Source organism: Mus musculus, chromosome 3, assembly GCF_000001635.26.
Source record: "Mus musculus strain C57BL/6J chromosome 3, GRCm38.p6 C57BL/6J".
Classification (NCBI taxonomy): domain Eukaryota; kingdom Metazoa; phylum Chordata; class Mammalia; order Rodentia; family Muridae; genus Mus; species Mus musculus.
This window is the reverse complement of record NC_000069.6, coordinates 37330228-37355763: the sequence shown is the minus strand read 5'-3', so window position 1 is coordinate 37355763 and position 25536 is coordinate 37330228. Positions and strand designations below refer to the sequence as shown.

Sequence of the window (25536 nt, the reverse complement as noted above, 5' to 3'; positions counted from 1 at the left end):
ACATAGCATATATGACAAGCAAATCATATATTTTTGGTTGTGAGCCTAGCCTTTAATGGCTGAGCCATCTCTCCAGCCCATGACAAGCAAATCTTGTGTGAACATCCTCATTGACAAGCATACTGCAGCAACAGTGGCCTGTGCTCTCTGCATAAATAAGATACACACACACACTCACACATGGCCTAGGTGTTTAGCAATGACAAAAGGACAAGACTAGATTCTTGACATTAAAACCCAGAAAGCTCAACAACAACAACAACAACAACAAGTAAACAAACAAAAACCCAACACAAAGACTTGTTTGGACAGACTATGCTAATGAAGTTAAGCTGTGTGCCCCAGATGTGCTCATTTCGTGGCCAGCCTTCTTACAGATGTGCGCTTCAGGGCAAAGAGGCCTGGGAAGACTGTTGGAAGACCAACAAAGACAGGACTTGGGAAAAGATGAGAAGACTCCCAACACGTGTAGTCACCATCCGACTGTCAGTGCAAGAGACCCTACAGGCCCCCACTAGCACGCTGAGGACAGATGGCCAGCATCACTGTGAACGTTCATTTGCAAGCTTGGTCATAGTTTGTTAATTGTATCTACAGAATTTTTTTTCTCAAATTGAACTTTTAAATGATGTCTGTTTATATCACATGACATAAATCAGAGAATTCTCAGATTGTCATAGTGTCAAAAGTCTGGTTACATAATGGATGTTGTGTAAATCCAACAAAAGCCCTCAGGGCACATCAGGAGGGGATCTTGCCTCCTTCAGGCTGATGTCACTTGGCATGAAGCTCATCTTTAAAGACTCCTAAGGTGTGGTAATATCTGTGACTCATGAATTGTCCTTTCATTGCAGTACAGATTACATGACTTCCAGGATTAATGAGCTGAGAGGCTGACCTCATTTGTTTACTGCACACAAACAGCATTACCGTAAATACCATGCTTATTAAGGCAAATTGGCAGGAACAACTTGCCAGATATGACCAGAGGAGGGGAGGGCCAGAGCATCTAGAACCATTAAATGAATGGCTGCATTTACACGGGGCAATGGAAAAGCTAAGGCTATGTTGCCCAGAATTCTCACAAAACAGCAAGAGTGGGCTCATGGAGCCCTCGAAGCATCTGGCCCTCACTGTCCAGAAACTGAGGAAGACTAGCCACAGGCATCCAGAGGGTACCACAACTACAGAACAGGAGAGGGCAAGGAGGCTGTAAAGGAAGGCCTGGCAGGTCGGCGGCTAAGTGGGCAAGAAGCTGGGTCAGGAGAGTGAATCAGGAGGGTAACTCAGGCCACTGGCTACTTCTCCGAGCTTCTACAAAATGAGATCTGTGAGTTTCACAACCCGTGTTTTTATTTTTGGCGCCATGTGGAATGCGTTGAGTGGCAAAGAGTGCAGGAGGCAGGCTGACCTGGCTGTCATCCCCACTCCTTGTGGGTGTGGGCTAACCATCAACCTCTGCCGAGCTCAGGTCCCCAACCCCCCATCCGATGCCTGGAAGCAGAGAATTGTGACCAATCAGTAATCAGGAGAAGCCCAGGGTAGGTCCAGCATTTCTTATTACCTTCATTTCCCCTAACGAAGAACATCTGGAATAGATTTAATGCTAGCATGTCCACAGTCAGCCTACATCTCGCACTCCTCCACATGCCATACGTGCTGCTTGGGGTAAAAATGTTCTTTCTCCTGGAACATTTCACGTGACCACCCCCCAACACCTCCCCACCCTACCTCCCTCCTGCTTAAGGCTATAGAGCAGACACTCAATAAAGGGAGCACATTTCCCAAGACATCAGAGGAAGCTTGCCAAGACCAAACTCAAGGATGCCGGAGGGAAGGTGTGTGCACAGCACATGTGCTGGAGAAGCAGACTGTGATCTCTTGTGGCACCTTGCTTCTATCATAGCTCCCATGTCAAATAAAGATCTTGTAGGCCTTTAAGTGAAAAGGGTCCAGAAAACAGGCCCCATCTGAGTGAAAAGAACTTGGGGAATAGCCAGGAGGCGGGCAACACTGAGAACCTGGAAACCCCTGTGTTTGGGTGTCACCTCTGGCCTCCCTTCCAGGACACTCCAAGTGTATGTCCTCACCTAGCTCATTTTCCTGAATCTGAACTGCACTCCACAGCTACCCAGAACCCACTGTGTAGACCACAGTCTTCAAAGCATGCTTCCCAGAACTCCATGGCACTTGGGATTTCACTCAATCGCTGTCTTAGTTAGGGTTACTATTGCTATGATGAAATACCATTACCAAAGCAACTTGGGGGAGGAAAGGTTTATATTTGGCTTACAGATCCTGGACCACAGTCCATTGTGGGGAGCCAAGGCAGAAACTTAAACTGGGTTGGAGACTGAAAGCAGGAGCTGATGCTGAAGCCATGGAAGGATGCTGCTAACTGGCTTGCTCCTCATGGCTTGCTCAGACTGTTTTCTTACAGAACCCAGGACCACCAGCTCAGGATGGTACCACCTACAATGGGTTGGGTCTTCCCCCATCAATCACTAATTAAGAAAATGCCCTATGTGTCTGCCTAAAACTGCAGTTCTCAACCTGTGGGTCTTGACCCCATTTATGTTATGATTCATAAAAGTAGTAAAACTACATTATGAAGTAGCAATGAAAATAATTTATGGTTGGGTCACCACACCATGAGGAACTGTATTGAAGGGTGGCAGTGATAGGGATGCTGAGGAGCACTGGCCCACAGCCTGATCTTATGGAAGTGTTTTCTTAGATTGGCTCCCTCTGTCCTGACTCCAGCTTCTCCCAAGCTGACATTAACACCAGCCTGTACCGGCACCATCGGATTGTATCCGACTTTCAGAGCTCCCTGCACCTTGGAAGAGATCTAAACTGAAAGGAATAAATCATGGGTGATATAGTTCTGGGTCAAGTGGACCCCTTGAGGACTGAGACCACTCTTATTTCCCGGTTTGTTTGGGGAAGGGTATGGTTGAGGTGATGCTGCCACTTGCTCCGCCCTTCAGCCTGCTGGACCATCAGTGGACTTCCCACACGCTGGGAAAGCATGCTGTATATAAGGGTATGTCCAAAAAAGTGATCTAGGTTGGTGCTTCGGTCAGGAAGAAGACATCCTTTGGACAACGTAGTTGTTGGCAAGGATCTTGGTGAGTTATTCTACTCCTGACTGTGACCATCTGCCTTTGCTAATGACAAAGTTAGCAAGTTTCTTAGTTCTAGAATGATTTAGTTGGGGGCACACAGGAGGGTTCCCCACTAAATACACAGGAACAGCCGTCATTAAACAGCAGGAGTACACCCTATTAAATACCAGGAGGTGCCCTTTTAAGGTTATGATGTCTACAAATGTCTCTAACAGTTGTCAAATTACTCCACTTGAGAATCCCTCAGCTATACACTACAGAATTGGGGGTGGGGTGGGGTGGAGAGATGGCTCAGCAGTTAAGAGCATTTGCTTCTCTCAAAGAGGTTCAGATCTCAGCACTCACACGATGATGGCTCCCAATAATCCTAATTCTAGTTCCAGGAAATCCAGTGTCCTTTTCTGACCCCCACAGGCACTGCATGCAGGTGCTGCACAGACAGACAAGCAGGCAAAACACTCATGCACATAAAATAAAATAAAGCTGAAAAATAAATTTTAAGTAAAATTACAAACTAAGTTGTGCATGGTGACAAATAACCTCTAATCCCACAACTCAGAAAGCAGGAAAATCTTGAGTTTGAAACCAGCCTGGTTGGTAAAAATCTTTTCCCAATCTGTTGGTTGCCATTTTGTCCTATTGACAGTGTTCTTTGCCTTACAGAAGCTTTGCAATTTTATGAGGTTCCATTTGTCAATTCTTGATCTTAGAGTATAAGATATTGGTGTTCTGTTCAGGAAACTTTCCCCTGTGTCCATGTGCTCGAGGCTCTTCCCCACTTTCTTTTCTATTAGTTTCAGTGTCTCTGGTTTTATGTGGAGGTCCTTGATCCACTTGGACTTGAGCTTTATACAAGGAGGTAAGAATGGATCAATTTGCATTCCTCTACATGCTAACTGTTCTTCTTAGAAGGGGAAAGAAAATACCCATGGGAGAAGATACAAAGTGTGGAGCAGAGACTGAAGGAAAGACCATGCAGAGACTGCCCCACCTGGGGATCCATCCCATATACAGTTACCAAACCCAGACACTATTGTGGATGCCAACAAGTGCTTGCTGACAGGAGCCTGATATAGCAGTCTCCTGAGAGGCTCTGCCAGTGCCTGACAAATACAGAGGTTGATGCTCTCAGCCAACCATTGGACTGAGCACAGGGTCCCCAAAAGAGGAGCTAGAGAAAGTACCCAAGGAGCTGAAGGGGTTTGCAGCCCCATAGGAGGAACAACAATATGAACCAACCAATACCCCCAGAGCTCTCAGGGACTAAACCACCAACCAACGAGTACACACGGAGGGACCCATGGCTCCAGTCACATATGTAGCAGAGGATGGCCTTATTGGACATCAATGGGAAGAGAGGCCCTTAGTCCTGTGAAGGTTCCATGCCCCAGTATAGGGGAATACTAGGGTGATGAGGTGGGACTGGGTGGGTGGAAGAGCACCCTCATAGAAACAGGGGGAGGAGGATAGGACAGGGAGTTTTCAGAGGGGGGACCTAAAAAGGGGATAACATTTGAAATGTAAATAAAGAAAATATCTAATAAAAAAAGAAAAGAAACCAGCCTGGGTTACATAGGGAGGTCCTATCAAAAAGAAGGAGGAACAGGAGGAGGAGGAAGGGGAAGAAGAGGAGGAGAGGAAGAACAACAATAATTAAAACCCACATGATATTTGGGAAGATGCACACTGTTTTTACAGGGTGGCAGTATATTATGCAGTTCAGAATTATCCCCCACTCAGCTCTGGCTTATTATAAGGCAAAAGGCTTCAAAGAAGATATAATTCTGCAACTAACGCATCACGCAAAGACAAAAGCATCAGGTAGAGTTCCAAACAAAACCTAGACTGGGAGATGCTTTTCTGCCCCTCGTCTGCCCCTAGTCGGGAAACAAGCTCTTCAAACAGTGTGTGCTTCAGCAAAGAATAAAAGCACTCGAGACACATATCAGCTTGCCCTAGCAGCTGAGACAACAGCAGATGAAGCTCAGAGACAAAGACACATCTTTTAACTTCTACTCCCCAGTAGAATAGAGAAATGGTGCTGGCTCATAGGATAGCTTTCAAACGTGTTTTCAGTTGATAAGGTTTTCTAAATTCCAGCAGGCCCGAAACAAATAATAGACACATAATCTCTTAGTGCTCTGGACTCAGGAAACAAGAAGTAGCGACAAGATATTTTGCTGTGAGATCACAGCAGTGATACCAGCAGTAACAATAGAAAACACCGTGCTACATTTTAAAAGGAGAGGAAAGCATCCAGGTAAAGTTTTGCTGTTAAAATTGTAAGCCATGAGATAGGTATTTTCAAACCCGCTTAAACATCATACGGTGTATTGAAAAATCACTCTATTTCATTAATATGTACAGTTTTTATATTTTATGTCAGTTAAATTTCCTACTATGCTTTAAATATACTCAGCAAATATCAAGCTGTATGTCACATTCACAAGGCACCTTTTTTTGTTCGTGGGGCTTCTGGTCTTTATGCTTCTTACATAGTGACTAGAATTCCCTGTGCATCTTAAAGACAGAGTTGCTGGATGGAAGACCTCAGGCCCCCGGAACACCTTCTCGCATGCAAAAAGAAAAAAAAAAAGTCGGACCCCATCTGAACCCTTAAAAATGAATGCAGACTTTAAAGCAGATGTTTTAACCAAGCTCACTCATGCGGTCTCTCTCACCTCCAATACTTAGAGACATTAAAATAGCCAGCCCACTTGGGCCTTTTGTAGCTAGTGGCTCTTCAAGTGTGGTCCCCAGACAAGCATTTAGAATAGAAACTCAGAAATGGCGGGTGTTTCCTCCCTGCCTCAGGAGGCTGGGTCCAATCTGTGACAGCAAACGCTGCAGGTGACGTCTAGGAGCCCTTAAAGTTGAGCCTACTGATTTAGGAGAGGATTGTTTCCCGACCTATATCCATGACTGGATATATTTCTATGACAAAATCCAAGCTGTAATTCTTATCTCGCCCTCAAGGTACCTGCAAGGTAGGTTCCCCCACTTCAGTGCTATCAAGGGATCTGCACTTCACACTGAAACAAGGTCTGCCCTGCTTTACTAAGGAAGTCACAGGTTGGTTTGCTAGTCTCTTGTCTGTTTTGGCTCCCTTAGCTTTCCTCTTTGGAGTAACTTGGAGACACTGGGTGGGTGGAGAATGTGATAGCTGTGAGAGGAAGGGCCGCATCCCTGTGGTTTGTCACCAAGTCAGAGTTGAAGGGCGGGGGTTTCAGCTGAAGAACATTTCATCCTGCCTCTGTTTCCGTGGGTGACTGCAGGATGCCAAGGAGCTCCAGAGCCCTGGTTGAGACACGCCTACCTCCAACCCCCAAGAGCCTCGGGTCCCTTGTCTCAAGCATCCTGGCATCCAGGATGCAACAGGTGGCCTCTGAGAGACCAGCCCACCTGGAGTTGCGGCAGGGGCGGAGGTGGGGTTGGGTGGGGAGAGGTGCAGTGCGGGGACCCTATTCCTGAGGAGGACACAGGAATGAAGCTGCTTTCCTGTACCCCTGGGTCCACGGTGCCTAGGGGCCGCGTCTTAGTGTCCCAAGTCCCCGGGGGCGAGGGAGCAGTGTGGTCTAGACCATGCACGCGGGTGGGAAGTGGCAACTCACCGTGTGGGTCGCTCTTCTCGCGGACGCCATCCACGCGGCCGTCGGGATGGATGCGCAGGAAGAAGCCGCCGTTCTTGCAGTAGAGCCGCTTGGGGTCCTTGAAGTGGCCTGGTGGGAAGGCGGCGCCGCCGTCCTCCGGCAGTGCGGGAAGCGAGGTGATGCCGCTGGCAGCCATGGCCCTTCCGCGGCCCCGGGACCCCGCTGTGGCAGCTCTTGGGGCTCCCCGGCCCCGACCCCGGCCTCGGCCCCCCAGCGCGGCTCGCCCGCGGGCTGCCAGCCTCCCAGTCCGTGTCCCGCCGGGCTCCCAGCCCAGTGCAGCCGGACTCTTCCTGAAGCCGAGAGAGCCCCTTGAGTGTACAACGGCCCGGGGCCGCGTCACCCCGCGTCCCCGCCTGCACCCCGGCCCCGTGCGCCCCCGCCCCGCGCGCCGCCTCCTCCCCACGCCCGGCGCCTCCAAGTTGCAAAGAATCTGTCCCGCTAGGCAGAGCTTTCTCCAGGAGACTGCGGTGACGCAGCTCCTAAAGTTTAAATGCAAGTTTCTAACTTTCTCCGCTCCTGCCTTTTAACAGAGGGTCTGAACTGGGGAGGGATCAAGTCAGGCTTTGGAAATCTCCAGTCCCGTAGAGCACAAGCTGTGTAAGGATAGGGTGCGGGAGACAGAGGCCTGCAATGGGGTGCCTGGGTTTCCTTTCTGGGCACCCAGCCCGAGACAGCGTGGGAAGATGAAAACCGCTTGAGTCCTCAACACGTAAGAGCCCAGAACTGGCGCTTGCCCTGCCTCAGTTGTTAGATGTTTCTTGGAAAGAACCGAGTCTCACAAAATTGCAGTTAATTGCAGTTGGCAATTTTCAGTCGACCCCAATAGGCTTGACCCCAATAGATTGTCTGCACCTCTGTCCTGAAACTAGATAGCTTTTCTCCCCTACCTGTGGGGGTGCACCTCTACAGTGAGGGTGTTTGCCAAACTACCATTTGGAAAACCTGCACACATCAATGCTCTGTGCTCCAAGGCTCTGCGGAGAGGCACCGCGACAGAAAGGGTTAAGGCCAGGAGGGTGACCAAGAGAACTGCTCTGAAGAGTCACACACCACAGGAGTACCTCACTGCGGGGGGTCGGGGGGGGGGAGGAGAAATGTAGATTTAGGGAAGCTTCTAGAAGTGTCACTATGAGTTAGCTGTAGGTCATCCTGAAGGGCATCTACTTATCGTCTTCAGTCTTCTCAGAGGTCTTCACTCTGTGTGGTGGGCGTTAGCAAATTCTCCAAAGCTGGAAGACCAAGCCTTTTCTCCGTTGTGTACCAAGCAGAGGAGTGTGTGTTGTGTGCATATTCGTTTTCCTCTTGCCTCCTGCTAGGTTCATAGCCAAAGTCTTTACAGCATGAGACAAATTAACATGAAAAGATACTAACTTATTTAATGTAAACCTGGAATCCTTGAAAGGAAATAAAGACCTAAAAGCCACACAGAGACCTGTGTGTTTTCAGTCAAGTTGGAAGAGGATGTGTTTAATTGTAGAGAATGGTTTTTGAAGAGGGTGCCAGCTAATGGGCAGAAACTGGTGTGAGGAACTTAGTAAGTCTTGGTTGTTCTGATTCTGTGTCTCTGTCTTCAGAGATGGGAACTCCCTGACCTGTAAGTATATGGTGGGCACTTCTCAAATGTGGGCTTTGTATCCTCAGTAAGAGAAGACTAAGGGGTCTGAGAGCAACCGTCCTGCCTCCCCACCTCTCTCCCTCACCCTTCTCTCTCCCTCACCCTTCTCTCTCCCTCACCTTCCTCCTCTCTCTTCCCCTCCCCCACTCTTCCTCCCCCTCTCTGGTGTTTCTAGACAGGGTTTCTCTGTGGTAGCAGTCCTAGAACTCACTCTGTAGGCCAGGCTGGCCTCCAATTCAGAGATCCACCTGCCTTTGCCTCCAGTGCTGTGATTCAAGGCCTGTGCCACCGTCCAGCCCTACTTTTTTCTTTAATGCTGTTTTCTTAAGATGCTGAGGTGCCCTCAACCCTCTCAGTCCTCTGACACCAGTCTCATAACCCTCCTCGGACAAAAGGGCACAAACTAGGAGCATACCCCCTCTCCTCTTTATGCCTCCTAGGTTTTGAGTAGGGTTTTCCCAGAAAGTGTTCAGAAATACTGCACTGCTGTATGTGATGACCAGACTCATCAATCGTCATTCAGGATCCAGTAAGATGAGTAGTGCCCTTCTGGATGCTGAGCATGGCCCAGGGGAACAGGCGTAGCATCCCACCCAGCGTTCCTGCAAGGCATTCCAGATGATAGCAAGTACAGCCCAGGTTTGAGGAGCGTCTGTGCTGGAGAGTTAACCAGCTGGCATCAGCCAGGGATTTGTGGAAGGAACCACATTCCATTCCACGAGGAAGGGATATCTATCCAACTCTTTCCTCCTCCTAAAATTCCCATCATACTTATGGGAAATGGCTAAGCTAACTAAGAAACTCCAGACTTCCATACTAAATTGCTTATGGTTGCAAACAAGCTGAAATGTGCATGTTTACCAATAGGAGCACATTTAATGAAGTGATTCATGTAGTAAGTATTAGTGAGTATAGTAACTCACTGAAGGTTTATGAGCCTGCCATTACCAGATAGAATTCTACAATGGACTATCGCTGGTTTGTTTTTAATGATTTCCTACATGGACTGAGAACTGGAGAAAGAAGTGAAAAATGTAAGTTAGCCTGCAGTGTGTCCCCTACACTTTGTCTTTTGAGGTGATTCCCCCTCCCTGGCACATGCATACACCGTGTTAACTGCCAGACTGTGTTGTACTCCAGGGACCCCGGCCCCTGGGCATCTGCAGGGAGAGGAAGAACATTAAACTGTGCTTATGCTTTGCTTTCTAAGCTACACCTAATACATGGATAACTGTCTCCTACTTACATGGCTGATTTTAAAATACACATAATACATAAGTATAATAATCAAGAAAAATAAAGCCATCCCCTGACAGGAACAATGTACAGAGACACTAGAAAGGACCTGTCTAGACCTCCTCACAATATACCTTCCAACAAAAGTCAGGTTGATGGGAAGTTAGAAAGCACTAGAACCCTCCAATATCCTGGGCTAAGGAAAATCTAGATTCTACCAAGAGCCCTAAGGTGCTAATGAAGTTGTCTTAAAAAAAAAAAGAAGTAAGGTAGCATGCAGAGGGGAGGAAGCCTGTGTGTGCGGACTGTGTCATAGCCCAGCCTGCTGAGTGTGAGAGAGTGTGGGGCGCAGCCACTGCCAGGTAAAATGGCTAGAAACCGAAGCTTTGGAAGGATAGCAAAGGAAATACAGACAGACAGACAGACAGACAGACAGACAGACAGACAGACAGGGAGAGAGAGAGAGAGAGAGAGAGAGAGAGCGCAAAGGAAATACAGACAGGGAGGGAGAGAGCACGCAACCAAACCATCTACAATGTACAAATACCTCTTAGCCATGTCTCTTAAATTGGGATCTCTCTCTCTCTCTCTCTCTCTCTCTCTCTCTCTCTCTCTCTCTCTCTCTCTCTCTCTCTCTCTGTCTGTCTCGACTCTGCACATCATCTTAACCTTTCCACTAGAACAAACTGGTCCCCCTCATAATCTGAGAGACTTCTGTCTCCTTATTTGCTGTTTTCTTTGCTTACTAGAGGGTCATGTGTTTCATGTTCAGTTCCATAGAAGTGAAACAGAAATGCACACGGACACAGAACTCAGTAAATACAAGGAAAGGAAGACTCGGAAACAGGACACCATGTGTGGCGGCTTAGTGCCTGATCCCAAACCTTCACAAGGGCACATGGGACTTCTCAGGGGGGCAGTGTCCCAGCCTGTTTTGTGTACCTTGTATCCTAACATGGATTTTTTTGTTTTTAAATTTAGTACTGTACTTTAAAAAAAAATTATATACTTTAATTTTGTATATATGTGTGCTTTGCCTGAATGTCTGTCTGTCTGTCTATGCAACATGTGCATTCCTAGTCTCCAGGCAGGCAGTTGTGAGCTCCGGTATGTGGGTGCTTGGAACCAAACTTGAGTCCCTGCCAAGAGAAGTATGTGCTCCTAACCTCTAAGCGCTCTCTCCAGCAGCCCATAAAGTTGGTGTTAAAGAGACAATCTAAAAAACAAGTTTAAGGCCATGTTCCTCTTAAATAATTTGTTGACAGCTTGAATTAGATTTATTTTGTCTTTTAATCCAAACTTTAAGATATAATACTTAAGTACTTATATACTTAAGATATAATACTTTCCTTAAAACACACACACACACATTTTTTTTTAAAGCAACCAAAAAGTGAGGATGCCCTTGGACTCATCCTTGCCCGTCTCTTTTCTCTGGCTGAGCCCAAGCTCACTTCACACCTTTCTCCGTGTATGTGCACCATGCCTGCTCCCACAGGAAGCAGCAGCACTGTGTGCATTCAGACAGAGATGCTACAGTGCGGCTGGCATCCCTTCCCAGCTGCTGTTGTCACTCCAGCCGTGTTCCAGACGTTCTGTGGTGGTTCTGTGACTCTGCTCTGTTTGTTTTACCTGCCAGGTACCAAGAGCACAGTATGGCCACACACTGAGGCTCCAGTGCTGATGCCCGTGCAGGTTACAAATGTGTGTGCAGCAGCGATATTCTTAGTGGTTGTCTCCACGTGTGTGTGTGAACCATTCTTCTCTGAACTTTGCTCGACAGAGTCATGGGCAATTCCAGTTCTGAGACGTCTGTGCTGATTCACAGGCTCACCAACAATGAGCACAACTCCATAAAGATGCCATAAAGAAGGACACCTGCCTGAGTGTTCATGCTAGAAAGCTGAGAATGCTCATAGTAGACAGATGACAAACAACGTTGAAAAGCTGTTCTGCAAATTAGGAGGTTAAGCTAAAATTAGCAGTATAGAAAATATGAAAGGCTCGCATCTATGATTAAAAGGAAAAGAAATCTAGCTGCCAGTGACCATGGCAGGCACCTGGTCATGAGAGAACAAGATGCCACACCTCTGTAACTACTCAAAGTCCTAATATGGTTTTTGTTTTTTGTTTGGCTTTTTGGTTGTTTGTTTGGTTTGTTTTTGTTTGCTTTTGGTTTTTTAGAGACAGGGTTTCTCTGTATAGCACTGGCTGTCCTGGAACTCACTCTGTAGACCCAGCTAGCCTTGAACTTAGAAATCTGCCTGCTTCTATCTCCCAAGTGCTGGGATTCAAAGCATGTGCCACCACTGCCCAGCTCGAAGTCCTAATACAAAGAGGCTTCATTACTGTTGTTTTCAGACAAGAGCTCTCATATCCCAGGTTGGCTATAAACTTGCTCAAGATGACCTTACATTCTTGGTTCTGCTGTCCCACCCCCACCCCACCCCCGGCTCCAAGTGCTGAGATTATAGGCATACACCACCACTCTGAGGTTGCGGTAGTGCTGGGGACTGAACTTAAGGTCTCTGGGATGCTAAATGTTCACTCTATCAACTGAGGACCATTCCCAGCCAATATGGACAGTTTAGAGAGCCACACTGGCACCATGCATGACGAAGAGCAGGCACACAATTCCTAAGCACCAGCAGGTTCCTGTTCAGAGACAGATAGATCCTGCACAGCAAGAAGGGAAATAAACACTTCTTAAGGTCTTCAAGTAGAATTTGCAGTCAGTATGTCCTAGGTTTAGCCTTTCTGGACAAATGTTCTGGACCACACTGGGCTTCTTCCATCTCTGTAGCTCAGCGCTCTGTTTCCTAAGAAATACCCCTGCTTTTCCAGACATGTCCCAGACATCAGTAGCTTCATGCTGACCACACTCGGGCAGTGAGTGATGCACACCAGCCTCCGGAACATGACAAACCCTGACCAGGTTTGTCTGGATAGACTGCTGATTATGCCCATGGTTTGCATTGACAGAAGAGAAATGGGAACTTTTTCTTTCATCACCGAGGAAGCACTGGCTTTGTCTATAGTCCAAGTTTACTTTCCCTCAGCCAAAACTATGACTTTGTTTGTAACTTTCCAGCCAGTGACCTCAATCCTGACCTACAACAGTCACCCACTCCCCACCGGAATGGAAAAGGTCATTTCGTCACCTCAGCCAGCAGTCCTCAGGAGACTCCAACATCCCAGCTCCACGCAGCGTTCTTAGAGTTGATGTCTTCTCTCAAGGGAACAGAAGAAATGAGTGGTAATTTTTTAATTGGAATGGGATTTGTCTAGATTTGAAAATTTCATTTTCTTTGTTTCTTTCTTTCTTTCTTTGTTTCTTTCTTTCTTTCTTTCTTTCTTTCTTTCTTTCTTTCTTCCTTTCTTTTTTTAAACAATATTCCTTTTAGGTAGGAAAATATGTTACTAAAGTCTCCAAAACAATATGCTGTCTGGAAAATTACTGGTTCAACCAGTGGTTTCTTAATGAAATTACAGTAAAAGTTCAATGGGAGTGTACACAAGAGATTAGCACACAGGACACACAGGTGGCCAGGAGGACAACTGTTCAAACCCAGATCTGATAAATACATGTGCATGCTAAAAGCACTAATTTCCCAATTTCCTTATTTATTATAGAATATTTGAAAGTCTCAGAATTTCCCTATTTTAAAGAAGGATGTGGGAGGAACTGACTAAAAAATACATGACAGAAGACTTTTAAAAGTTTAAAGTAAGGTTCTAGAGAAATGACTAGCTGATAAATCACTTCCCATGTACGTGAAAGTGTGAGGCCTAGAGTTCAATTCCTGTCACCTACATGAATGTGAGGTGGTTTGGGCTGTCCACTTGTAATTCCAGTGCTTGGAAAAAGGAGAAACGAAAATCTGTGAAGCAGGCTGGCTAGCTTGATCAGCCATATTAGTGAACTCTATGTTCACGGGAAAGACTTGAACTTCCCCAACACATGTGTGCCCTCACATAACATGCATGCACACATGCATGCATGCACATGTACAATTTAATTTTAAAAGTAAAATTAAAAGTGCGCATAATGCACCAGCTAAAAGGACAGGACCTAATTATACAAGATACATAGCCAAATCTTTACCTTTGTTAATCCAGACAGGCAAGGTAATAAAGGATGTAAGAGGTGCTCTAAGATTTGTACTCTGTGGTGAAAACTCACTCAAAGGTTATTTCTTGTGTCAATGCTCCTGGAATCCTGGTTAGCAGCTCTTTACAAGAGTAATGACTTGCCGAAAGGCCAATAATTGTGAGTATGATTCTGCAAAAGGGACAAAAATGTTCCTCACATCATCTTACTGGGAGTCAGTGGTTCAATATTTACTCATAGCTATGCAACAGCATTTCTTCAGGGGATTGAACTGATGCCGAGGAACATTGCTTTCTGTTGACCAATCTAAGATAACTGGGAGGGTGATTAATATGGCTCCCAGCTCCTCTCACTGTAAGCTCTCTGATGTCCAGGTCTATGCTTCTTATGCCGATAAAAAGAGTTGATCATGAGGATAAACTAAATACCTCTAGCCAAAAAATGGTCATGATACATTTTGTTGGCAAACCTGCCATAGATAGATGAATAGACAAGTAAAAAATATATACATAGAGATTTTATTTTGTTTCTACAAGATTTAGTCATATGGAACAGTATTTTGTAGCCTTATTTTCCATTGATAAATACATCGTGAAGATAATGCACTCTGGGTTGGGTAGATGGTTTAGTGGTTAAAGCAGGTCCACTTCCAGAGGACCCAGCTTCCATGTCAGACAACGCATGAACTACTTGTAACTCCAGGGATCTGACGCCCTCTGCTGGCCTCTGTGGGCACCTGCACTCACATGTACATACCACCCCCCAAACACACTTAGACAAAATTAAAACTAAATATAAATCTTTTTAAAAATGCCGTTTTCTATAGTTTTATTATTAAAACTACCCTATTGTTTGAATGATCAAATATGTCTACTTATTTTGTGTGTGTGAGTGTGAGCATGTGCGTGAGTGGAGGTTAAGAACAGCTTTTCACAAGCTGGGTATTGCTTGTCACAGTTCGTATAGGGTCTCTTGTTTCTGCTGCTGTGTTGTTCTGCATGTCCTCCATGCTGGCTGGCCCATGACTTTCTAGATGATTCTATCTCCACCTCCAATTTCACCACATACGTACTGAGAGTCTAGATTCCTGCTGCTATGTCTGGCTTTCTCCATGACCCTGACATTCAATTGCAGATCACGAGGCTTGTGCACCAAGCAGTTTCACCCACTGGGCCATTTCCCTGGAACCCTAGATAAATACTTTTGGTTAAATAAATGGATGCTTTAAGACTTTGGACATTTGACCAAATTAGTATTAATCCATATCCTCAAGCCTTATTCAAAAATATAGTGCGAAGCTTCCTTCTTCTGTCTCCTTTCACCACTAGATGCTGTCCTAGAAACCACATTTGAATATCTTTACACACAAATACTGGCAGTTCTTTATTGGTTTCATAGAGACTTTTTAATTACTATGGATATTAAAATTTTTTTATCTTGTACCTTTTTGTATTTTTGTTCTGTAATTAAGTTTAAGTCTGGCTAGTTCTAGGAAACAGTTCCGTGTTACCCAGAGAGAGCCTAATGGCAGTTCTCAAAGCATTGCTGTCTGAAGCAAGCCACTGAACAGATGGGCATCACTGTAGGCTAAGATCAGTCAGTGTTAACTTGCAGTAGGAAGGGAAAGACTGGCACTTCTGTACAGAGATGGACCTGAGATGGATATACAAGAACAGGAAGTGAACAGAAGTGAAAACTGTATTAGTTATTTTTTTCATTGTTGTAACCAACTTAAGGGACAAAGAAATGATTCTGGCTTACAATGCCAGGATATAGTCCATCACAGTAGGGAAGGCATGGTGGCAGGAGAATGAGGTACCTGGTCACGTTGCCTATGCAATCAAGAAGTAGCGAGCAGACAAGAGTATAGGCCGGGTTATAAAACATCAAGGTCAACTCCCCAGTTACCCACTTCCTCCTGCAAGGATCTACTTCCTAAAGTCTCCATAAGCGTCCAGAACAGTACCACCAGTCGGAGACCCAAGAAACTCTGAGTCTGGGGAGAATATTCTACAAACCCCAACAAGGATATTTGGGGGAATAGATATGAATTCCAGCTGAATACCCTAACCTTTTAATTGTTCATTTTTTTGCTAAGCATATTCTACACATGCCATGCAGTTTTGATGGAAAAAATATAAAATCTGCTTGACTTTTTCTTTCTCGATCATTCAAGTTTTAGTGTCTTGTTCTCCACATTTTTGTTTTCACCTCAGCTGCTTGTTAATATATTTCCCATTTCCTGGTCCTCTGAGAATAAATGGATCCCCAGACATGTTCATACCCACCTCACCAGCATGAAGCATTATTAATGGCATCAGTGTGCAGACTGCAAAAGGTATGAGTCTGACTTGATCATGCAGCCTGTGTGGTCTTGTCTTTGCTTCAATCATCAAGTAAGAAAAGTCCATTTCACTCCCATAAATTATACACATTTTTTCAGTTGCTGAGGATATCATGGGTAGAACTATTAGTGTTCAGGACCACCAATTCTGATACTTCTAGAGAATGGTCTTACTCACTGATAACAACCTCAAAACACAAATATAAACCGATACCTCAGGAAGCCCCTACAAGCGTCTTCTCAGCCTTGCTGTTCCCACATTGAAGGAAAGGGCAACGACAAAATCAGTCAACTCATTTTGGAAATCAGGAAATGTTATGAGACTGAATTCAACCCTGTTTCCTTAAGAGCCACGTAAAGAAGACAGGCAGATTCCTTGAATACTCTTGAGGTAGAAGCAGGCAGGGGTCTGTGAGTTCAAGGATATCCTGATGTATATCGCAACTTCCAGACCAGCAGTGGCTCTATAGTAAAACCCCATCTCAAAAAAAAACAAGAAAAAAGAAAGGAAATGAAAAAGAGGAGAAGGAAGGGGAAGGAAGAAAGGAAAAAGAAAGGAAGGAAAAAAAGGAAGGAAGGAAGGAAGGAAGGAAGGAAGGAAGGAAGGAAGGAAGGAAGGAGGAAAGGAAGGAAGGAAGGAAGGAGGAAAGGAAGGAAAAGAGAAGGGAGGGCATAGTTGACACAGCTTGTCTCCCACCTGCCCCTGCCCAGGGTCAGTAGGTGCTCAGTCTTCTCTGGAACCCTTTCACTCTACCTTAGCTGTGACTCTCTTCCAACAGCTACAACCCCAAGACAAGCCCCGTTTTGCTTATGACCCCGAGAAAACAGAACCAACCAGAGCAGAATTTCCTCAGCTTTCTGCTGTCATGTACACAACCAACTTGCATCCCTTCAGTATCCAGAAGCCAACCCTGCAGTTGCAAGCCCGTGTGGCTTTGCGCCTCCCCCTCCCTGGAGCCCTTGGCTCCTGAAGCTTGGCTTGCTGTAACACCAGGTTCCTCTCCTAGCAGATCATTCTCATCAGCATTCAGGTATGTATCCATGCTTCGTATCTCAAAACAGCCTTCCCCTCTGAGAACCTGCCCCCTATTCAGACACTACCCAATTCTCTGCTTCCTTCTACAGCAAAATTCCTCAAGCATTCTCTAATAGCTGTTTCTGCCTCCACCCATTAATTTCCTATTTCTTAAGTGTTTGATTTCATTTATTGCTTAAGCAATTTCACATCAGCAAAGTAATGAATACAATAAATACCTCCCTCACAGTCCACTAGCCTAAGATACCAATTATTCTTGTTTGGTTTGTGCACTGATGCAACCATAGCTAAGATTATTTTTATAAAAATATTTTGGTATTCTATTACTTAGTCTTATTCTTTCCTTGCTTGCTATATAATTTGTAGAACTACTATTTTAAGGATCAAATTTTAAGTTATATTGTTTACCTGAAAATGGATACAATTGGAGTTATTAATAAGTGAAGTACATCAGTCTCAGAAAGATAAATAACTCATGTTGTCTCTCATTTCTGGTCTCTAGATTTTATACAAATACATAAAATTGTATATGTACATATTACATGAAAGTAAAAATGGCATTGTTTAGGGGAAGAGAGGGGACCACAGAGTCGGAGAAAAAGCCAGGGTGACTATTGGAGAACCTGTTATTAAGGCACAAGTCCTTCCTGTCCAGAGAGCTCACAGAGCTCTGCACAAAATGGAGGACTCCCTATCTCAGTGGGGCTTCCTTTTCTCTACCTGGCTTGGTTAGAAAACATCTCTGAGATTATAGATACCTGACCTTGTTTGGAGGATGCACACAAGTCCCACACTAGCTTCCCACCCAAATTATAATTAGGCGCTGTGTTATGACCAATCAACCCTTCCTAACCCACATGATAATGAAGTACTGTTCATTATCAATTAGCCCTTTCTACCAGTACCCCTAAGAGCCCTTATATACTCTATCCCTGGAACAGTAAAGTACAGCTGTCTCACTGAAGCTGTCTCTGGAAAGCCTTCCATCATACTCACACAGTCCAAACTCTGCTTGCCTCTTCTCCTCTCCCAGCCTTCATGGGCCAGTGGCCAACAATCCCCCAAGAAGGGGGACTCACGTAGTGGAGCACGGAGGATCTGCTCAAACACATGCATATTTGTGTGAAAATGTATTCCAGTACCATACAATGAAAAAAACAGAGCAGGGCTTTTTGTTAAGTGTTAAATTTCATCAAATTGGTATGTGTACAACTCATTTCCCCTTCTTGATATTTCTTTTTCTCAATGTTTATGTACTTCGGGTACATAATTTGCCAAATGGCCTTTGCTTTTTCACACATATCTTAGCAGAATCATATTTATTTATTTTGGTTTGTTTTCTTCTTGAGACAAGGTCACATGTACCCCAGGCTGGCCTCAAACATTCTTTTTTTTTTTATTGTTGTTGTTGTTTAAACACTTTATTCAGGGACTTGGGGAAAGGTGGTAGAAGTCCACGCTGTCTGCTGTCCTGCACAGGGCAGACCTTAGAGATGGCCCCGTCACTAACCAAACTTTCTATACAGACTTGAACTTCCGATCCTCTGTCTCCATCTCATGAGCATTGGGTTACAGGCATGCAATGCACTATCATGCCCAACTTATGCAGTACTGGGGAATCAAATGTAGGGCTTTTGCCTGCTAGGCATATGAGTTACATCTCCAACCTAGAGTCTTTCAAACAATGGATTGCAAGAGTCCACTACTAAAAAGGTATTGGGATCCCTATGTAGTATCGCAGCCAGCAGGAGCCAGTACCAGAAGTGCTGCCCTGTCTTCTTAGATATTTTCTCCTGCTCCAACCCTGATACCAGGGTTTATCTTGGGGTCTCTGCCCTATTAGGTTCTAGGACAGAAATAGTCACCATGCCCATGATCCTGCATTGGCCACACTGCAGGAGACCATGGTCCTCTCTCAAGAGCTCTGGCCAGCATTGCTGTGGGTGTGGTTAAACCTGCATATTCTCTCTTCAATAATCATGCAGCCATAAAGGAATGTTAAGTCCTACCTCCTAGGTACTTCTGGCCTCCTTCAAGGGCCTTTCACCCAAAACACCTATTTAAACATGGTCTTCAAAGTCAGCTCACTCCATTTCCTCTTTCATAAGGACATGGGTGATGGGTATTGGTTGATGTGCCCCAAACAGTCTTGATGCTAGATTCTAACAGTATATTGAGGCTGCTTGGTTTGTAAGTGGTTATTTTGTGAACAGACATTCAATAACCCCCACCCCAAACATAAATTACATGACTTTTGATGGAGAAAGTCTCATATGCTGGTGGGTTCTGTGGCTTCCAGTTTCTGACCATCATGATTAAATCTGTGCACATCTGCTATAAGGAACAGACTTTGACCATTTTGCTTTTTTACTATATGTAGTTTTAGTTCTATGCTTCTTTCTCCACTTCTGCTGAAGTAAGACCTCAGAAGTTGCCGCTCATCCTCTTGATTGACCAAGTCTGGAGTTGATTACAGGACTTCATCGCAGGCACAATTACAGAGTGATCCCCAGTGAACCATCATCACCTACTTTACATTGCAAGTTTCATTCGTTAGTGGTGTTCTGTGAACATTTCATCTTTCTCATCATAAAATGTGTTTTCACTTGATGTGATCACTTCTCAGAGTGACGCCTGGACATGCATTTTCAGAGGACAAGCCAAGTCCAAGAACTTGAGTTTACACACACATGCTCAAGATAACCTTTGCTGATGTAGGAGCATGCAATGATCTGTCTCATAGAGGTCACATAGAGAAGTCTGTGACCAGTTCCATTGCCTTTCCTGGTAATTTCCTTTTGAAAGTGGTCTCTGTGTGGAAGTCCATGATCAGTGCTGTCACTGTAAAGAGCCAGGAAGCCTCTTTTGCAGTGGTATGGATGACTGCAGACTCACAGTTGAGAATGAGACATAGAAGATCTTGGAGACACCCCTCCTCGGCCTTCCCTCCCAAAAGAAACAGTCTAGACAGGAAGCCCCTGAAGGGAACTCTTAAAAATTGTGATGGGGATCCTGAAGTGTAGCTCTTCACAGTTACGGCTTCTGGAGTGAGGGGCTGGGCGCGGGGTGGCATGGATGTGGGCTCTGTTTTCTTTGCGGGACTGGCCACTAGGAGCTTGACCATGCTGCAGTGAGTACATGGGCCACACAAACTGGACTTGTTTCATTTTTGTTGTTGTTATTGATGTTTTTTTCTCTTTTCTTTGGGCCAGGTGACAGGGTGAGGTGGGCTACTGTGGGGCTGGAAAGACTGGGAAGTTGATGGGGTGCATTATTTGAAACTCTCAAATAATCAATAAAAATGTTATGTTGGAAAAAAAGAAAGTGGCCTCTGCTTAAAAGCATGAGGCTTTTGTAAGATGCTGACTAGTATTTCCTGATTTTCTCTCTTCTCACTGTGGTTGCTTAATGCAAGGAAAACCTCTCCTTTCTTCACCCATTGATCCATCCACTTGTATACAATGTAGACTCATGGTTGTTTACTTTATTCAGTTAGACAATGTCTTTTTCTATCACTGTTTATAGACAGCTGAAAGATGCCAGAATTAGCTAGCCATTCAGACGGGTTTTCTCTTCCTTTAACAAAGTAGTTAGTTCTCAACCTGTGGGCTGACCCCTTTGGAGGTTGAATGGCCCTTTTACAGGGGTCACCTAAGTCCATCGGAAAACACATATATTTACATTACAATTCATAATCGTAGAAAATTACAGCTATAATTTGGTAATGAAAGTAACTTCATGGTTGACGATCACCACAACATGAGAAATTGTATTGTAGCATTAGGAAGGTTAAGAACCACTGTTTTAACACAACTATGTCATCCCTTTAACATTGTTCTCTAGTTTCTGACACCCAGGAAACTATTCTAAATGTTTTCTGCACTTATCCTGTCCTAGCCCTGAGAGCAGGAGTTTTCTAGAAACATTTTTTCTTAGGGGAGTTTGCACAAGACAGAATTTAGACACAGTTCTGGATGCAAGATCAGCTTGGCATTATTGCAAAGATTTTGCTCTCAGCTTTCTTAATGGGGAATGCATGCATCTACACACACACACACTCACCCACACCCATCCTCTCTGTCCTCACACACCACATACTTTATGGAGGACACTAAATGACATACCCAGTTCTGATCCTACATACCACGAGATCGTTATCAGTTTTCACCCTTTCTATTTTTGCAGTTCTTCATAACAATGAGACACATGATTCCACTGCGGCTACGTACTTGCTCTTTGGATCTATTTCCCAGGTATCCCAATCTCTTCTCCTCACTACTGCTCCCTAAATGTGCTTCTTCCTCACCTCATTGTGTCTCACATATCAGCTTGGGGACTGTCCCCTTCCATAGACGCTTTATCTTGTCTATGCCACTATGCCATCCCTGTATCATGTAAAAGCCCTTATCAGCCCTCTCAGGCTCAACCCCACTATGACTACATACACAACTCCCCAATATAAGCGCTTTGCTCAGACTCTCTTGCTGTTTTTAGAACCAAATGATATAGAAAATGTCTTGGTCTGCCTTGTGTTACTATCACAAAATACCTAAGGCTGGATAATTTGTAAAGCTCACAGTTTATGATGCTGACACTGGTGTTTGGTGAGAGCTTCCTGGCAGATGGCACCACATGATCAAATCACATGTGAGGTATTGGGTGAGAAAGTCACACCTCTGTGCAGCTGCTTGCTCTCTCCTAATGTGTGCAGTTCTAGAAGAGCTGGCCCACCCCAAAAAGGACATTAATCCCTCCCAAGGTAACCCAATCTCCTCCCACTAGATCTTACTAGGTCTTACAAATTCCACTACCTCTCAGTACCTGTAAGCTGGGATCAGGCCCTCAGTGTATGGACCTTTGGGAAACTAGCAGTATGCACACTAAGCAGGCAAGAAAGACAAGAGAAAGGAGATATGCAGTAGGAAAACATTAGTGCTCATATGGATATCTGCAGCCACATATGTGTTCCACAGCTCCCAACCTACTGGAAAATTCTTATTCCGTTGCTTATTGTTTTGTTATTACCAAAGCAAGACACACACTTAATGTAATAGTAACAAATGAAGGACATTAAAGGTCATCTAGACACAGACAACAGCACCAGGCCCCGTGCTCAGCTTAAGTACCTGTTTGCTGTCGCCATCTTGAAATTCTTAATTTTTGAGCAAGAGTTAAGTTTGTTTCTATGTTTTTTTCTAAAACAAATAGGCATACATTTCTATTTTTATGATTTTAATATAAAACTATGCTATATGTACATTGTTACTTCTGTCTTTTGCTCATATTTTATATATCCTCAGCATCATTTTTTTTAACTAGGTATTTTCCTCCAACATTTCCAATGCTATCCCAAAAGTTCCCCATACCCTCCCCCCTACCCACCCACTCCCACTTTTTGGCCCTGAAGTTCCCCTGTACTGGGGCATATAAAGTTTGCAAGTCCAATGGGCCTCTCTTTCCTCAACATCATTTTAAGGGTAGATAGTACTCTATAAAGTATGGATATGTTTATTTATATTTGTTTTTAATCAAGTTATTTATTTATAGTTGTTTGTCCATATGGGGATATGTACATGTAAGTGCAGGTACACACAAAGATGACAAGAGGGTGTGAGATCTCTTAAAGCTGGAGTTACAGGAGGTTATGAGCCACCCAAAGGGGGTGACAGGAACCGAACTGTCCCCTGCAAGAGCAGTGAATCAATGATCCCTCTCTCTAGCCCTCAGAATGGTTGAATAGCAATTAATTTACAATATATAGTGGTTTTATTGATTGTAATTTTCCATAGAATTCTGATGTGCTTGATAACCAGTAGAGGCAAATATATCTTTTATTCTAATCTTAATTATTGATATTAACTCTCAGATCATACCTTATACATCACATAGTAAATTAATCTAGATCTACATCTCTAGGTTTCAGAATGGTTACAGTGGGTTAAAGAGGCCACGGTAGAGTTCAAGAAGCTCCAAGAGGCCTAAGAAGCAGAAGCAGGGGAAGCTGACAGAGACCCAAGAGGCTCTGTGGGGAGTAAAGGCCCTGTGCACCTTCCAGGGCCAAACTTCAGGTCAAAGCTGAACTGGGACTCACAGTCTAGCTAAACTGCAGAATCAAGGCAAAGGACTGTGGAAGTTGAAGAGATAAACTGAAGTACTGGGTTCAGATGGAGAGCAACTTGAGGACGCCACATCAACAGGAGGTACAGAGCCAACAAGAGCTCTCTGCCTGCTGTTCCTTGACACAATGAGTCGTTTGATGACATATCTATGGGGAAACTGCCATCGCAGGGCCAAGTGCCTTCCTCTTTCCGAGGTCCAGACAAGGGTGTTGTATCACTTCCTTCTGGAGGGATACTTCTTAAATTCTCAGGCATGGTTTTGCTGATAAGATTGTAATACATCCATGTGTCATGTGTCCCTTATTTGTGACCTCCACCCAGCCTGAAGCTGGCTGAACCAGACCTCAACTTTGCTGCCACTAAGGAGATTACCTAGGGTGGAGCCTGCCTCCCTAGATTACTCTATTGTTCAGCCACTGTCGCTGCTACCAGCTGGGAGTTGGCCTAGCTATTCTGGAGACTACACCCTATCCTGCACGTGGTCACCTGCAGCTGGGCGCCAAGGGTGAATTGGTGGGAATAGGCCTCCCCCCTCCTTTATAAAGCGTGTCTGCCATTAAACATTTGAACCTTGAGCAGACTAGCACGTCTTGGTTCCATTATTTCTCGACCCACCTAGATTCCCTCTTCTCTTTCAGCTCCAGGCTGCCTCCCAGGCTCGAACCCAGACATGAGAGCCACAGGCCGGCCCCAACACTTATTGACTTAATAAGTTTATAGAGTCGCAATTTTTCTACTTCTCAAAATAATTTTTATTTATCAGTCTGTGCCTGCTGGGTGGGTGGTTCTGGCACATGGTGGTGTTTTACGCTCTCTGAGGTGTAGAGTCATCCTGTCTTTGTATTTACACTCGAAATGGAACCATGTTGCTAGTAACAAGGAGTCACTCAGCAAAGTCTAGCCTGAAAGACAGTTCCAATCTCACAACTGCAACAGCATCTGGATTTGGTAGCAAAGGCTAGGGGGTAGAGTCACTGATGCTGGCTAATCTAAGAGAGTGAGTGGTGAAGGAAGAGAACTGGAGTGGAAGAAGGTGTTCTGTAATACTGAAGCCTCAGATATGCTTCCGGACATATGGACTGTCAGCAGGGCAGAAAATGGGACACAACTCTGTTGTTGCCAAACAGCAGCCTGAGGACTTCCTCCTCCTCCACCACCACCACCACCATCAATTTATTGTATTTTACTTTAATTTTTTTAAGGGACCTCAGCTCAGGCTAGCCAGTGTAAAAAACTATTTCAGGACAAGCTAGCATGAAGCAGAAACTTTCCGTATAGAGGAAGGGTTAAGAGGAAGAGAAGTTCTTAGGGACACACACTTGAATGTTTGAGGGTGGGCTTCTCTATGTCTAGGGCCCATTTACATTTCTCCTCCCTCCTCTGATTTTCTCGGTGAGGCATATGCCTGCTGGCTAGTCTCAATAGCCAAATGATGTCTAAGCAATGGTCTCTTCAAAGAATTTGTCTGCTAAAGAACCTCCAAGGGGTTTGCACTGTTTTCTGAATCAAGGGTGGCTTTCTACAGTGGGATCCACTACATTCTCTGGCTTCTCCTACCCTTCTTGCTTATTGGCTACTTGCCACTTTTAACACTGCAGCTGCATAGAGGGAACTTTGTTTGGTAACTCTTCTACATTGAATCATTGCCCATGATACAGTCTCACACCAAGCCTCTCAATTTTCCAGTCCAAACCTTGTCCTCCTGCAAAGTCCACACCAAACGATACTTTATCTGTGGGAGTCTTTCCATTTCCTCAACCAAATTACACCCTCTCTTGAACTCCTATACCAAAATCTGGTGGTATCTAGTCTACTCTAGTTTTCGGCTATAGTTATTTAGTTCCACCACTAGAATGCACATTCTTGAAAGCAGTGTCTTCATTAACTTGATAATCCTCTTCCTCTATATAATTGGCTTCTCATAGAGGCCACTCCAGAACACCCTGGTTGAAGATAATTGAATCAGGGAATACCCTCAGATACATAGGACACAGGGAACCCAAGGTGAGGGACAGGATAAGATTCATATTCTCACAAACACTTTTCACACATATTTGAAGAACTAACACCCACATCACACATTATTTCAAGTGGAGTCTGACCACCAATGCTAATTTAGCCTTAAGCTGCTCCTTGTTCTCATCACTAGAAGAAATTGACTGATTTTTCTTTACTCTAGTTCATATTTAATTGTCCTCTGCGTAGTTTAACTTTTAAAATGCATTCCTCTACCTTAAAAAGTAACATGTAGCATAATTCCTTCAAAATTTAATAAAAACAAAACATGCTTTCAGTCA

The 25536-nt window shown here is 44.6% G+C and overlaps 1 protein-coding gene and 1 long non-coding RNA gene across 4 annotated transcripts in view; one reads left to right on the top strand and one right to left on the bottom strand.

Annotated features, from left to right (window-relative positions):
* Nucleotides 1–7287, bottom strand: part of Fgf2 (fibroblast growth factor 2) — a 61630-nt gene extending 54343 nt beyond the window's left edge. Inside the window, exon 1 of one of the 2 annotated variants that reach the window (XM_006535399.4) lies at nucleotides 6740–7287. In XM_006535399.4, coding sequence (XP_006535462.1) covers nucleotides 6740–6914 — 175 coding nt within the window. In that variant the 5' untranslated portion in view covers nucleotides 6915–7287. The remainder of the gene's footprint in view (nucleotides 1–6739) is intronic. The other variant, NM_008006.2, reaches the window with a different exon arrangement.
* Fgf2os lies at nucleotides 5923–25507 on the top strand. Of its 2 annotated transcripts, XR_003954461.1 has the most exons (4): nucleotides 5923–6115; nucleotides 12721–12885; nucleotides 16864–17115; nucleotides 19501–25507. It is a non-coding gene; the product is annotated as a fibroblast growth factor 2, opposite strand (long non-coding RNA). The 2 variants fall into 2 exon arrangements; XR_389695.3 differs by lacking the exon at nucleotides 19501–25507 and having other exon boundaries at nucleotides 5923–6200; nucleotides 16864–17406.
* The last annotated feature ends 29 nt before the right edge of the window (nucleotides 25508–25536 follow it).